Raw genomic sequence first — 14,909 nt, 5'->3', positions numbered from 1 at the left:
CAAAGAGCTGTCAAAGGACACCAGAAACAAAATTGTACATCTGCACCAGGCTGGGAAGACTGAATCTGCAATAGGTAAGCAGCTTGGTTTGAAGAAATCAACAAGAAGACATACAAGACCACTGATAATCTCCTTCGATCTGGGGTTCCACGCAAGATCTCACCCCGTGGGGTCAAAATGATCACAAGAACGGTGAGCAAAAATCCCAGAACCACACGGGGGGACCTAGTGAATGACCTGCAGAGAGCTGGGACCAAAGTAACAAAGCCTACCATCAGTAACACACTACGCCGCCAGGGACTCAAATCCTGCAGTGCCAGACGTGTCCCCCTGCTTAAGCCAGTACATGTCCAGGCCCATCTGAAGTTTGCTAGAGAGCATTTGGATGATTCAGAAGAAGATTGGGAGAATGTCATATGGTCAGATGAAACCAAAATATAACTTTTTGTTAAAACTCAACTCGTCGTGTTTGGAGGACAAAGAATGCTGAGTTGCATCCAAAGAACACCATACCTACTGTGAAGCATGGGGGTGGTAACATCATGCTTTGGGGCTGTTTTTCTGCAAAGGGACCAGGACGACTGATCCTTGTCAAGGAAAGAATGAATGGGGCCATGTATCGTGAGATTTTGAGTGAAAACCTCCTTCCATCAGCAAGGGCATTGAAGATGAAACGTGGCTGGGTCTTTCAGCATGACAATGATCCCAAACACACCGCACAGGCAACGAAGGAGTAGCTTCGTAAGAAGCATTTCAAGGTCCCGGAGTGGCCTAGCCAGTCTCCAGATCTCAACCCCATAGAAAATCTTTGGAGGGAGTTGAAAGTCTGTGTTGCCCAGCAACAGCCCCAAAACATCACTGCTCTAGAGGAGATCTGCATGGAGGAATGGGCCAAAATACCAGCAACAGTGTGTGAAAACCTTGTGAAGACTTACAGAAAACGTTTGACCTCTGTCATTGCCAACAAAGGGTATATAACAAAGTATTGAGATAAACTTTTGTTATTGACCAAATACTTATTTTCCACCATCATTTGCAAATAAATTCATTAAAAATCCTACAATGTGATTTTCTGGATTTTTTTTCTCATTTTGTCTGTCATAGTTGAAGTGTACCTATGATGAAAATTACAGGCCTCTCTCATCTTTTTAAGTGGGAGAACTTGCACAATTGGTGGCTGATTAAATACTTTTTTGCCCCACTGTATGTCAATATACGGTCCCACAGTTGAGAGTGCATGTCAGAGCAAAAACCAAGCCATGAGGTTGAAGGAATTTTCCGTAGAGCTCCGAGACAGGATTGTGTCGAGGCAAAGATCTGGGCAAGGGTACCAAAACATTTCTACAACATTGAAGTCCCCCCCAAGAACACAGTGACCTCCATCATTCTTAAATGGAAGAAGTTTGGAACCACCAAGACTCTTCCTACAGCTGGCCGCCCAAACTGAGCAATTAGGGGAGAAGGGCCTCGGTCAGGGAGATAGTCACCCTGACAGAGCTCCAGAGTTCCTCTGTGGAGATGGGAGAACCTTCCAGAATGACAACCATCTCTGCAGCACTCCACCAATCAGGCCTTTATCGTAGAGTGGCCAGACAGAAGCCACTCCTCAGGCACATGACAGTCTGCTTGGAGTTTGCCAAAAGGCACCTAAAGGACTCTCAGACCATGAGAAACAAGATTATCTGGTCTGATGAAACCAAGATTGAACTCTTTGGCCTGAATGCCAAGCATCACATCTGGAAGAAACCTGGAACCATCCCTACGGTGAAGCATGGTGGTGGCAGCATCATGCTGTGGGGATGTTTTTCAGCGGCAGGAACTGGGAGACTAGTCAGGATCGAGGGAAAGATGAACAGTGAAAAGTACAAAGAGATCCTTAATGAAAACCTGCTCCAGAGCGCTCAGGACCTCAGACTGGGGCAATGATATATGGTGCTGTGTGTTTACAGTAGCCTACATCATTATTGGCTTTTTTTTGTGATGCGCTTTGTTAACATGTGGATCACTTTTTATTGCAAACAACACTGTTTCAATGCCACATACATATTAAAAACCTTGACCATAAAAGATAACTAGAGCAGAAAACATTGAAATATCACAACCACACCCACACACACACACACACACACACACACACACACACACGCTGGGTCCTGACTGACACCTAATCAATGAGATGTTTATGACCACCAGTTGAGTTCAGCAGATGAGAGGGAGGCAGAAACTCCTCAGCATTCTCCCTCTCGACACGAGGGACCATATAAACTCTCTGAAGTGCCCAGTCCTAGGAGAGGCCAGGTATGTGAGGCGATAAATTCTGGGCTTAAATAACAAACATGGAAAGTGAAAGAGTGCTTTACCCCGGAGGGAGATGAGTACCTGAGAGAGGTAATGCCTTCTGGTTCTGTCTGCCCCAATAGAAGGCCGCCAGCGTGTGAATTTATCTAGGGCTTTGATCTTTAGGTCTGGGGGTGGATGAATCCCTTATTCTCTAACGATGGCTCAAAGCTACTGAAGACACCCAGTGATCGATTGCGACGTGTACAATAACAGGGGAAAGGTTGGTCTTTGGATGTTTATAATTTTGTGTAATAATCTCATCCCGCTCTTTAATTCAAGGTACGGTTTTCTAACTAACTTTAAAGTGACACAGGAGTTGACATTTGAAACAATGCTAAAGCGTTTAAGTGAGGGGCCATTTGGTGGGAAAGGGGAGATGCTGCGCTGGTCGTTGAAAGAGCATGCTAATGTAAGAATGACTTTCCAGGAGCAGACCAGGAGAAAATCAGCTATTTCTTCATGTTTATAGCTCCCTCTCAGGATGACTGGCCGACTGACAGACAAAAATAGAGAGATAGAGAGAGATACAGAGAGAGAGAGAGAGAGAGAGAGAGAGAGAGAGAGAGAGAGAGAGAGAGAGAGAGAGAGAGAGAGAGAGAGAGAGAGAGAGAGAGAGAGAGAGAGAGAGACAGAGAGAGAGAGAGAGAGAGAGAGAGAGGGAGAGAGAAACAGGGGGGAACAGAAGGGGGAGTTTTGGGGTGCGGGTTGGTGATGAACGGGGTACTCTCTCCCTCTCGCACTCTCCCTCTCTGTCTCCCTCTCTCTCTGTCTCCCTCTCTCTCCACCAGTGACAGCTGAGTGGCTGGGAGCTAATTGCTGTTGCGTGAGGTCAGAGAGACATTTATCTGACTGAGCTAGCCTTCCCTGCTAGCCCACAACAGACAGACAGACGGACAGGGAGGATGTTGCACAGCTCACACTACAGAGAGGAGAGACTGGCTGCTAAAGCACTGACTAACTGAGAAGTCCCAGGGACATGCACACACATACATACACTCTATCTATCTCTCTCTCTCTCTCTCTCTCTCTCTCTCTCTCTCTCTCTCTCTCTCTCGCTCTCTCTCTCTCTCACACACACACATACATCCACATACCCACAGACTCCTCTGACACACACACACCTACACACACAGCTTGTGTGTAAGTAATCAGGAGCAGTGGGATCACAGTAACTCTAAAGCTTCTAAGGAAGAGGAACGCCACTAACTGTTTCATCTCTGGACGCTCAATACTAATGTAAGTTTTTATTCAACTCATCTCTATTCGTTCTCTTTATATTCTATTGACATTTTATTGAACCAGTCAATTCAGTTAAGAACTGCTCTGCAGTAAGAAAACTTTTAGGAAATATATTAGGAAATGAATGAAGAGTTGTTTGGTTATTTGTGATTTAGTGAATTGATGAGTGAATGTGTGTATAGGAGCTCAGGGTTTGGTGAGGCTTCTGTTTATCTGCTGAGACTGACTGAAAGTCTACAGACGTGTTGCAGACAGATGCAGATATTACAGATAGAGGTTAGAGATATATATAGAAATATAGAGATAGCAGCTCTAGGATATTTCCATATATCCACACACAGCTAAAGGAGAGTTCATTTCAGTTCCCTTTTTTGACTTTATTCAGGAACTTGAACTCGCATCTTGAGCTGGCATCTTTAGGGAATCACATATTGAGCTGGCACCTTTTGAGAATCATATCTTGAGCTGGCATCTTTAGAGAATCACATCTTGAGCTGGCATCTTTAGAGAATCACATCTTGAGCTGGCATCTTTAGAGAATCACATCTTGAGCTGGCATCTTTAGAGAATCACATCTTGAGCTGGCATCTTTAGAGAATCACATCTTGAGGATGCACAGCTTCCATTTCCATTTCCAGACAATTCTGTCTGAGACAAATGACAACGACAAGGTAGCAGAGACCGATAGAGCCATTGACAACACAATCTATGAAATTGGACATATCACAATTGTTGCTAACTGAATAGGTTTTGAAAGCACAGATCAGTAAGGTACAGTACAGTAGGCAGTAGACTGGGATGGGGACAGTTTGGTAAACCACTACACACTGGGATTAAGAGGGACCGGGTACTAGAGCAAGGTTACAAACCTAAAGCAGATGTCCAGTGTTACATTCAGCACTGCAGCTCAACTCCTCACTTTAACACTGTCTGGGAATCATAGACTATCCAAGTGGGAGTGAGTTGTAGTATGCTGTAGATCCACATCCACTGGACTGCTGTCTAAATTACAGGCTATTGAAATTGCAGACATCTAACACACACTAACATCCTTCTCTTCCACAGCTCTGGCCTCCACAGAACCCCTGAAACATCCGGAAACAGACGGAAGCAGACAAGACCATGTCTGCTGTTGGATGACAGTCTCCTCTGCCGGGATCACACAGCCGACACACACAGTGAGGATTACACTGAGACAGACTGACAGACATCAACATAAAGACTGGCCTCATTCATACAGAGAGACAGTGAGACAGACGGACATCAACCTACAGCCTTGTGTCCTTACAACAGAGAGACAGACAACAACTCCAAACAGAGAGAGACATCACACAAGTGCCTGGTCACTCTCTAACCCTCCTACCCTTCACCCACTCCACCTCCCACCAGCTGGCCTCAGTAGCCCAGCCAGGGGCTACAGGTCACAGGTCAGGGGGACCAGCCCATCCAGGCTCCTAGTGAACAGCGCTAGGAGGGCACTGTCTGGCACTCTGTTCTGTTCTGTCTGCCGGAGCAGACAGCAGTATTTCAGCATGTTGTCCGTGGCGCCCCACAGCAGTGCATTATAATGCCCAGATGGATGCCACTGCCATGCAACCTGCCTAACTTGCTGTCGGCACTGTACCTTCACATCATCTTCCTGCTGGGCAGCGTGTGTGTGGCCTGCAGCAACTGCACACCCGAGCAGCTAGCCGCCATCATGAACTGCTCCAAGCACGAGCGCCATGCACGGAACTACGACTACATGGAAGGGGGAGATGTACGCATACGACAGCTGTTCAGCCGGACACAGTGGTTCCTTACCGTTGACGACTACGGCAACATCAACGGGACACAAGACCCCACCAACTGTTACAGTAAGACCACTGTTTCCCCTATATACGCCGGCACACCGCCGCTAAATCGTGCCCGCTTCTGTTAAATCGTGGCCTCCGCTGTTAAATAGTGGCCTCCGCTGTTAAATCGTGGCCTCCGCTGCTAAATCGTGGCCTCCGCTGTTAAATAGTGGCCTCCGCTGTTAAATAGTGGCCTCCGCTGTTAAATCGTGGCCTCCGCTGTTAAATAGTGGCCTCCGCTGTTAAATAGTGGCCTCCGCTGCTAAATAGTGGCCTCCGCTGCTAAATAGTGGCCTCCGCTGCTAAATAGTGGCCGCCGCTGCTAAATAGTGGCCTCCGCTGTTAAATAGTGGCCTCCGCTGTTAAATAGTGGCCTCCGCTGTTAAATAGTGGCCGCCGCTGTTAAATAGTGGCCTCCGCTGTTAAATCGTGGCCTCCGCTGCTAAATAGTGGCCTCCGCTGTTAAATAGTGGCCTCCGCTGTTAAATCGTGGCCTCCGCTGCTAAATCGTGGCCTCCGCTGCTAAATCGTGGCCTCCGCTGCTAAATCGTGGCCTCCACTGTTAAATAGTGGCCTCCGCTGTTAAATCGTGGCCTCCGCTGCTAAATCGTGGCCTCCGCTGCTAAATCGTGGCCTCCGCTGTTAAATAGTGGCCGCCGCTGTTAAATCGTGGCCTCCGCTGCTAAATCGTGGCCTCCGCTGTTAAATCATGGCCTCCGCTGCTAAATAGTGGCCTCCGCTGCTAAATCGTGGCCGCCGCTGCTAAATCGTGGCCTCCGCTGCTAAATCGTGGCCTCCGCTGCTAAATCATGGCCGCCGCTGCTAAATCGTGGCCTCCGCTGCTAAATCGCGGCCTCCGCTGCTAAATCGTGGCCTCCGCTGCTAAATAGTGGCCGCCGCTGTTAAATAGTGGCCTCCGCTGCTAAATCGTGGCCTCCGCTGCTAAATAGTGGCCGCTGCTGTTAAATAGTGGCCGCCGCTGTTAAATCATGGCCTCCGCTGCTAAATCGTGGCCTCCGCTGCTAAATAGTGGCCGCCGCTGTTAAATAGTGGCCGCCGCTGTTAAATAGTGGCCGCCGCTGTTAAATAGTGGCCTCCGCTGCTAAATCGTGGCCTCCGCTGCTAAATCGTGGCCGCCGCTGTTAAATCGTGGCCTCCGCTGCTAAATCGTGGCCTCGGCTGCTAAATCGTGGCCTCCGCTGTTAAATAGTGGCCGCCGCTGTTAAATCGTGGCCTCCGCTGCTAAATCGTGGCCTCCGCTGTTAAATCGTGGCCTCCGCTGTTAAATCGTGGCCTCCGCTGTTAAATCGTGGCCTCCGCTGTTAAATCGTGGCCTCCGCTGTTAAATAGTGGCCGCCGCTGTTAAATCGTGGCCTCCGCTGCTAAATCGTGGCCTCCGCTGTTAAATCGTGGCCTCCGCTGTTAAATAGTGGCCTCCGCTGTTAAATCGTGGCCTCCGCTGCTAAATCGTGGCCTCCGCTGTTAAATCGTGGCCTCCGCTGCTAAATCGTGGCCGCCGCTGCTAAATCGTGGCCTCCGCTGCTAAATCGTGGCCGCCGCTGCTAAATCGTGGCCTCCGCTGCTAAATCGTGGCCTCCGCTGCTAAATCGTGGCCTCCGCTGTTAAATAGTGGCCTCCGCTGCTAAATCGTGGCCTCCGCTGCTAAATCGTGGCCTCCGCTGTTAAATAGTGGCCGCCGCTGTTAAATAGTGGCCGCCGCTGTTAAATAGTGGCCGCCGCTGTTAAATAGTGGCCGCCGCTGTTAAATAGTGGCCTCCGCTGTTAAATAGTGGCCGCCGCTGTTAAATAGTGGCCGCCGCTGTTAAATAGTGGCCTCCGCTGTTAAATAGTGGCCGCCGCTGTTAAATAGTGTAGGATTGATCTCTTACTAACAGGTGGCTCTGAGTGGACTCTCAGCAACAGTAGATGTAGAGAGGGTGACTTATACATTGTACTCACTGTATATTTATGGGCTGCTTTAGACTCTCAGACATGTCTAAACATTTTTATGGCTGATGTGTTACTGCTAATAACAATATGGTTGAGCAATGTCCACGTTGCTGAGATCTTAGTCACTCATGTCTAGTCAGAGATAGAGAGAGAGAGAGAGAAAGCAATAGAGAGAGAGAGAGAGAAAGAGAGAGAGCAATAGAGAGAGAGAGAGAGAGAGAGAGAGAGAGAGAGAGGGAGAGAGCTGGCAGATTCCTCTGTGTCTATGTGAGTTATCTCCCAGTCTGTTGAGTGAGTAATAAGGCTGTTGGAACACGGTCATATAGCAGCTAGCTCTCTCCCCTCTGGGACTCCCTGGAGCAGCCTGATGTTATTGTCCAATGTTCCCTCTGCAGTGTAATCACACTAGTAATGGGTCATGTGTCTCTGTTAGGGCAGCCAAAGTGACAGAGGTAAAGTGAAGCAGGTGTGGGCTCTGACAGAGCCAACCATAACACCATGTAAACACAGCCACTAATGAAGTAAACCAAGGGGCTGGGAGTTGGGTCTGGAGATGCAGACGGCCAGGACAAATGAACTGGCATGAAACACGCACGCACCCACGCACATATTAAACACCTCAGTGAAGTAGCCCAAGCTGACCTAGTCTATCCACAGAGATGCGGGTTTAGTATATGGGAGTGTGACATCAAAACAATCACTCTATAGGTTTCAATAATGTCTGCCCGTCTGTCTGTCTGTCTGTCTGTCTGTCTGTCTGTCTGTCTGTCTGTCTGTCTGTCTGTCTGTCTGTCTGTCTGTCTGTCTGTCTGTCTGTCTGTCTGTCTGTCTGTCTGTCTGTCTGTCTGCTCACCCTGCCCGTCTGCCTGCCTCCCTCCCTGCCTGTCTGTCTATCTGTCTGTGTGTCAGTGGAATGCTGGCATGACCAGGGTAGCCTGTCTACCTGTCTGTCTGCTCACACGCCTGCCTGTCTATCTATCTGCCTGCTCACCTGTCCATATGCCTGTCTATCTGGCTGTGGAATGTTGGCGTGACCAGGGTAGCCTGTCTATCTGGCTGTGGAATGTTGGTGTGACCAGGGTAGACTGTCTATCTGGCTGTGGAATGTTGTCGTGACCAGGGTAGCCTGTCTACCTGTCTATCTGGCTGTGGAATGTTGGTGTGACCAAGGTAGCCTGTCTATCTGTGGAATGTTGGCGTGACCAGGGAAGCCTGTCTACCTGGCTGCGGGATGTTGGCGTGACCAGGGTAGCCTGTCTACCTGGCTGTGGAATGTTGGCGTGACCAGGGTAGTCTGTCTATCTGGCTGTGGAATGTTGGCGTGACCAGGGAAGCCTGTCTACCTGGCTGTGGAATGTTGGCGTGACCAGGGAAGCCTATCTACCTGGCTGTGGAATGTTGGCGTGACCAGGGAAGCCTGTCTATCTGGCTGTGGAATGTTGGCGTGACCAGGGAAGCCTGTCTATCTGGCTGTGGAATGTTGGTGTGACCAGGGAGGCCTGTCTACCTGGCTGTGGAATGTTGGTGTGACCAGGGAAGCCTGTCTATCTGGCTGTGGAATGTTGGCGTGACCAGGGAAGCCTGTCTATCTGGCTGTGGAATGTTGGTGTTGTTGGCGTGACCAGGGAAGCCTGTCTACCTGGCTGTGGAATGTTGGTGTGACCAGGGAAGCCTGTCTATCTGGCTGTGGAATGTTGGCGTGACCAGGGAAGCCTGTCTATCTGGCTGTGGAATGTTGGTGTTGTTGGGGTGACCAGGGAAGCCTGTCTACCTGGCTGTGGAATGTTGGTGTGACCAGGGAAGCCTGTCTATCTGGCTGTGGAATGTTGGCGTGACCAGGGAAGCCTGTCTACCTGGCTGTGGAATGTTGGCGTGACCAGGGAAGCCTGTCTATCTGGCTGTGGAATGTTGGTGTGAGCAGGGTAGCCTGTCTATCTGGCTGTGGAATGTTGGCGTGACCAGGGAAGCCTGTCTATCTGGCTGTGGAATGTTGGTGTGACCAGGGAAGCCTCTGTCTCTGGTGAGGAGGGGGAAGATGAGTCTTGCGAAAGAAAAACTGGCCTTGAAAAGCAGAGAAATGGATCCACCCAGATGTGTCTGACAATGGCACGCAGGGGGACATGCAGGCACACACACACACACACACACACACACACACACACACACACACACACACACACACACACGCAAACGCACACACACACAGGCCTTTGAAGAGCCCAGCATGGGCATGAATACAGCTAATAAATATTTGATTCATATTGCTCTGTTCCTGTCTGGCCTAGCCTGGTCTGGGCTGGGGTAAGGTGGGGTGAGCTGGGCTGGGCTGAGCAGGGCCGAGGTGAAGTGAGGTGAGCTGGGCTGGGCTGAGCAGGGCCGAGGTGAAGTGAGTTGGGGTGGGCTGGGCAGGGCAGGGCCGAGGTGAAGTGAGGTGAGGTGGGCTGGGCAGGGCCGAGGTGAAGTGAGGTGAGGTGGGCTGGGCAGGGCAGGGCCAATGTGAAGTGAGGTGGGGTGGGCTGGGCTGAGCAGGGCCGAGGTGAAGTGAGGTGAGGTGGGCTGGGCAGGACAGGGCCGAGGTGAAGTGAGGTGAGGTGGGCTGGGCAGGGCAGGGCCAATGTGAAGTGAGGTGAGGTGGGCTGGGCAGGGCAGGGCCGAGGTGAAGTGAGGTGAGGTGGGCTGGGCAGGGCAGGGCCGAGGTGAAGTGAGGTGAGGTGGGCTGGGCAGGGCAGGGCCCGAGGTGAAGTGAGGTGAGGTGGGCAGGGCAGGGCAGGGCAGGGCCGAGGTGAAGTGAGGTGAGGTGGGCTGGGCAGGGCAGGGCCAATGTGAAGTGAGGTGAGGTGAGGTGGGCTGGGCAGGGCAGGGCCGAGGTGAAGTAAGGTGGGGTGAGGTGGGCTGGGCTGAGCAGGGCCGAGGTGAAGTGAGGTGAGGTGGACTGGACAGGGCAGGGCCGAGGTGAAGTGAGGTGGGGTGAGGTGGGCTGGGCAGGGCCGAGGTGAAGTGAGGTGGGCTGGGCTGAGCAGGGCCGAGGTGAAGTGAGGTGAGGTGGGCTGAGCAGGGCCGAGGTGAAGTGAGGAGGGGTGAGGTGGGCTGGGCAGGGCAGGGCAGGGCCGAGGTGAAGTGAGGTGGGGTGAGATGGGCAGGGCCGAGGTGAAGTGAGGTGGGCTGGGCAGGGCAGGGCCGAGGTGAGGTGGGCAGGGCAGGGCAGGGCCGAGGTGAAGTGAGGTCGGGTGAGGTGGGCAGGGCAGGGCCGAGGTGAAGTGAGGTGGGCAGGGCCGAGGTAAAGTGAGGTGAGGTGAGGTGGGCAGGGCAGGGCATGGCCGAGGTGAAGTGAGGTGAGGTGGGCTGGGCAGGGCAGGGCCGAGGTGAAGTGAGGTGGGGTGAGGTGGGCTGGGCAGGGCAGGGCCGAGTTGAAGTGAGTTGGGGTGAGGTGGGCAGGGCAGGGCCGAGGTGAAGTGAGGTGAGGTGGGCTGGGCAAGGCAGGGCCGAGGTGAAGTGAGGTGAGGTGGGCTGGGCAGGGCAGGGCTGAGGTGAAGTGAGGTGGGCTGGGCAGGGCAGGGCTGAGGTGAAGTGAGGTGGGCTGGGCTGGGCTGGGCAGGGCAGGGCCGAGGTGAAGTGAGGTGGGGTGAGGTGGGCTGAGCAGGGCAGGGCCGAGGTGAAGTGAGGTGAGGTGGGCTGGGCAGGGCAGGGCCGAGGTGAAGTGAGGTGGGGTGAGGTGGGCTGGGCAGGGCAGGGCCGAGTTGAAGTGAGTTGGGGTGAGGTGGGCAGGGCAGGGCATGGCCGAGGTGAAGTAAGGTGAGGTGGGCTGGGCAGGGCAGGGCCGAGGTGAAGTGAGGTGGGGTGAGGTGGGCTGGGCAGGGCAGGGCCGAGTTGAAGTGAGTTGGGGTGAGGTGGGCAGGGCAGGGCCGAGGTGAAGTGAGATGGGGTGAGGTGGGCAGGGCAGGGCCGAGGTGAAGTGAGGTGGGCAGGGCCGAGGTAAAGTGAGGTGGGGTGAGGTGGGCAGGGCAGGGCATGGCCGAGGTGAAGTGAGGTGAGGTGGGCTGGGCAGGGCAGGGCCGAGGTGAAGTGAGGTGGGGTGAGGTGGGCTGGGCAGGGCAGGGCCGAGTTGAAGTGAGTTGGGGTGAGGTGGGCAGGGCAGGGCCGAGGTGAAGTGAGGTGAGGTGGGCTGGGCAAGGCAGGGCCGAGGTGAAATGAGGTGAGGTGGGCTGGGCAGGGCAGGGCTGAGGTGAAGTGAGGTGGGCTGGGCAGGGCAGGGCTGAGGTGAAGTGAGGTGGGCTGGGCAGGGCAGGGCCGAGGTGAAGTGAGGTGGGGTGAGGTGTGCTGAGCAGGGCAGGGCCGAGGTGAAGTGAGGTGAGGTGGGCTGGGCAGGGCAGGGCCGAGGTGAAGTGAGGTGGGGTGAGGTGGGCTGGGCAGGGCAGGGCCGAGTTGAAGTGAAGTGAGTTGGGGTGAGGTGGGCAGGGCAGGGCCGAGGTGAAGTGAGATGGGGTGAGGTGGGCAGGGCAGGGCCGAGGTGAAGTGAGGTGAGGTGGGCTGGGCAAGGCAGGGCCCGAGGTGAAGTGAGGTGAGGTGGGCTGGGCAGGGCAGGGCTGAGGTGAAGTGAGGTGGGCTGGGCAGGGCTGAGGTGAAGTGAGGTGGGCTGGGCTTGGCAGGGCAGGGCTGAGGTGAAGTGAGGTGGGGTGAGATGGGCAGGGCCGAGGTGAAGTGAGGTGGGCTGGGCAGGGCAGGGCCGAGGTGAGGTGGGCAGGGCAGGGCAGGGCCGAGGTGAAGTGAGGTCGGGTGAGGTGGGCAGGGCAGGGCCGAGGTGAGGTGGGCTGGGCAGGGCCGAGGTAAAGTGAGGTGGGGTGAGGTGGGCAGGGCAGGGCATGGCCGAGGTGAAGTGAGGTGAGGTGGGCTGGGCAGGGCAGGGCCGAGGTGAAGTGAGGTGGGGTGAGGTGGGCTGGGCAGGGCAGGGCCGAGTTGAAGTGAGTTGGGGTGAGGTGGGCAGGGCAGGGCCGAGGTGAAGTGAGATGGGGTAAGGTGGGCAGGGCAGGGCTGAGGTGAGGTGAGGTGGGCTGGGCAGGGCAGGGCCGAGGTGAAGTGAGGTGAGCTAGGCTGGGCAGGGCAGGGCCGAGGTGAAGTGAGGTGGGGTGAGGTGGGCTGGGCTGAGCAGGGCCGAGGTGAAGTGAGGTGAGGTGGACTGGACAGGGCAGGGCCGAGGTGAAGTGAGGTGGGGTGGGCTGGGCTGAGCAGGGCCGAGGTGAAGTGAGTTGGGGTGAGGTGGGCAGGGCAGGGCAGGGCCGAGGTGAAGTGAGTTGGGGTGAGGTGGGCAGGGCAGGGCAGGGCCGAGGTGAAGTGAGGTGAGGTGGGCTGGGCAGGGCAGGGCCGAGTTGAAGTGAGTTGGGGTGAGGTGGGCAGGGCAGGGCCGAGGTGAAGTGAGATGGGGTAAGGTGGGCAGGGCAGGGCCGAGGTGAAGTGAGATGGGGTAAGGTGGGCAGGGCAGGGCTGAGGTGAGGTGAGGTGGGCTGGGCAGGGCAGGGCCGAGGTGAAGTGAGGTCAGCTAGGCTGGGCAGGGCAGGGCCGAGGTGAAGTGAGTTGGGGTGAGGTGGGCAGGGCAGGGCAGGGCCGAGGTGAAGTGAGTTGGGGTGAGGTGGGCAGGGCAGGGCCGAGGTGAAGTGAGGTGAGGTGGGCTGGGCAGGGCAGGGCCGAGTTGAAGTGAGTTGGGGTGAGGTGGGCAGGGCAGGGCCGAGGTGAAGTGAGATGGGGTAAGGTGGGCAGGGCAGGGCCGAGGTGAAGTGAGATGGGGTAAGGTGGGCAGGGCAGGGCAGGGCTGAGGTGAGGTGAGGTGGGCTGGGCAGGGCAGGGCCGAGGTGAAGTGAGGTGAGCTAGGCTGGGCAGGGCAGGGCCGAGGTGAAGTGAGGTGGGGTGAGGTGGGCTGGGCTGAGCAGGGCCGAGGTGAAGTGAGGTGAGGTGGACTGGACAGGGCAGGGCCGAGGTGAAGTGAGGTGAGGTGGGCTGGGCAAGGCAGGGCCCGAGGTGAAGTGAGGTGAGGTGGGCTGGGCAGGGCAGGGCTGAGGTGAAGTGAGGTGGGCTGGGCAGGGCTGAGGTGAAGTGAGGTGGGCTGGGCTTGGCAGGGCAGGGCTGAGGTGAAGTGAGGTGGGGTGAGATGGGCAGGGCCGAGGTGAAGTGAGGTGGGCTGGGCAGGGCAGGGCCGAGGTGAGGTGGGCAGGGCAGGGCAGGGCCGAGGTGAAGTGAGGTCGGGTGAGGTGGGCAGGGCAGGGCCGAGGTGAGGTGGGCTGGGCAGGGCCGAGGTAAAGTGAGGTGGGGTGAGGTGGGCAGGGCAGGGCATGGCCGAGGTGAAGTGAGGTGAGGTGGGCTGGGCAGGGCAGGGCCGAGGTGAAGTGAGGTGGGGTGAGGTGGGCTGGGCAGGGCAGGGCCGAGTTGAAGTGAGTTGGGGTGAGGTGGGCAGGGCAGGGCCGAGGTGAAGTGAGATGGGGTAAGGTGGGCAGGGCAGGGCTGAGGTGAGGTGAGGTGGGCTGGGCAGGGCAGGGCCGAGGTGAAGTGAGGTGAGCTAGGCTGGGCAGGGCAGGGCCGAGGTGAAGTGAGGTGGGGTGAGGTGGGCTGGGCTGAGCAGGGCCGAGGTGAAGTGAGGTGAGGTGGACTGGACAGGGCAGGGCCGAGGTGAAGTGAGGTGGGGTGGGCTGGGCTGAGCAGGGCCGAGGTGAAGTGAGTTGGGGTGAGGTGGGCAGGGCAGGGCAGGGCCGAGGTGAAGTGAGTTGGGGTGAGGTGGGCAGGGCAGGGCAGGGCCGAGGTGAAGTGAGGTGAGGTGGGCTGGGCAGGGCAGGGCCGAGTTGAAGTGAGTTGGGGTGAGGTGGGCAGGGCAGGGCCGAGGTGAAGTGAGATGGGGTAAGGTGGGCAGGGCAGGGCCGAGGTGAAGTGAGATGGGGTAAGGTGGGCAGGGCAGGGCTGAGGTGAGGTGAGGTGGGCTGGGCAGGGCAGGGCCGAGGTGAAGTGAGGTCAGCTAGGCTGGGCAGGGCAGGGCCGAGGTGAAGTGAGGTGGGCTGGGCTTGGCAGGGCAGGGCTGAGGTGAAGTGAGGTGGGGTGAGATGGGCAGGGCCGAGGTGAAGTGAGGTGGGCTGGGCAGGGCAGGGCCGAGGTGAGGTGGGCAGGGCAGGGCAGGGCCGAGGTGAAGTGAGGTCGGGTGAGGTGGGCAGGGCAGGGCCGAGGTGAGGTGGGCTGGGCAGGGCCGAGGTAAAGTGAGGTGGGGTGAGGTGGGCAGGGCAGGGCATGGCCGAGGTGAAGTGAGGTGAGGTGGGCTGGGCAGGGCAGGGCCGAGGTGAAGTGAGGTGGGGTGAGGTGGGCTGGGCAGGGCAGGGCCGAGTTGAAGTGAGTTGGGGTGAGGTGGGCAGGGCAGGGCCGAGGTGAAGTGAGATGGGGTAAGGTGGGCAGGGCAGGGCTGAGGTGAGGTGAGGTGGGCTGGGCAGGGCAGGGCCGAGGTGAAGTGAGGTGAGCTAGGCTGGGCAGGGCAGGGCCGAGGTGAAGTGAGGTGGGGTGAGGTGGGCTGGGCTGAGC

At 56.1% G+C, this 14,909-nt stretch overlaps 2 protein-coding genes across 2 annotated transcripts in view; one reads left to right on the top strand and one right to left on the bottom strand.

Moving 5' to 3' along the window:
• The window catches only part of LOC115115251 (protein FAM227B), a 101,631-nt gene that overhangs the window by 30,688 nt on the left and 56,034 nt on the right, over nucleotides 1–14,909 (bottom strand). The gene's annotated exons all lie outside the window — the stretch shown is intronic.
• fgf7 (fibroblast growth factor 7) overlaps nucleotides 3,178–14,909 on the top strand; it is a 41,218-nt gene continuing 29,486 nt past the window's right edge. Inside the window, exons 1-2 of the mRNA XM_065012114.1 lie at nucleotides 3,178–3,576; nucleotides 4,645–5,435. Coding sequence (XP_064868186.1) covers nucleotides 5,147–5,435 — 289 coding nt within the window. The 5' untranslated portion in view covers nucleotides 3,178–3,576; nucleotides 4,645–5,146. The remainder of the gene's footprint in view (nucleotides 3,577–4,644; nucleotides 5,436–14,909) is intronic.

This window comes from Oncorhynchus nerka, linkage group LG27 (assembly GCF_034236695.1).
Source record: "Oncorhynchus nerka isolate Pitt River linkage group LG27, Oner_Uvic_2.0, whole genome shotgun sequence".
In the NCBI taxonomy this organism is placed as follows: Eukaryota; Metazoa; Chordata; class Actinopteri; order Salmoniformes; family Salmonidae; genus Oncorhynchus; species Oncorhynchus nerka.
Note: the sequence above shows the minus strand (reverse complement) of the source record. Positions and strands in the feature narration are given on the sequence as shown.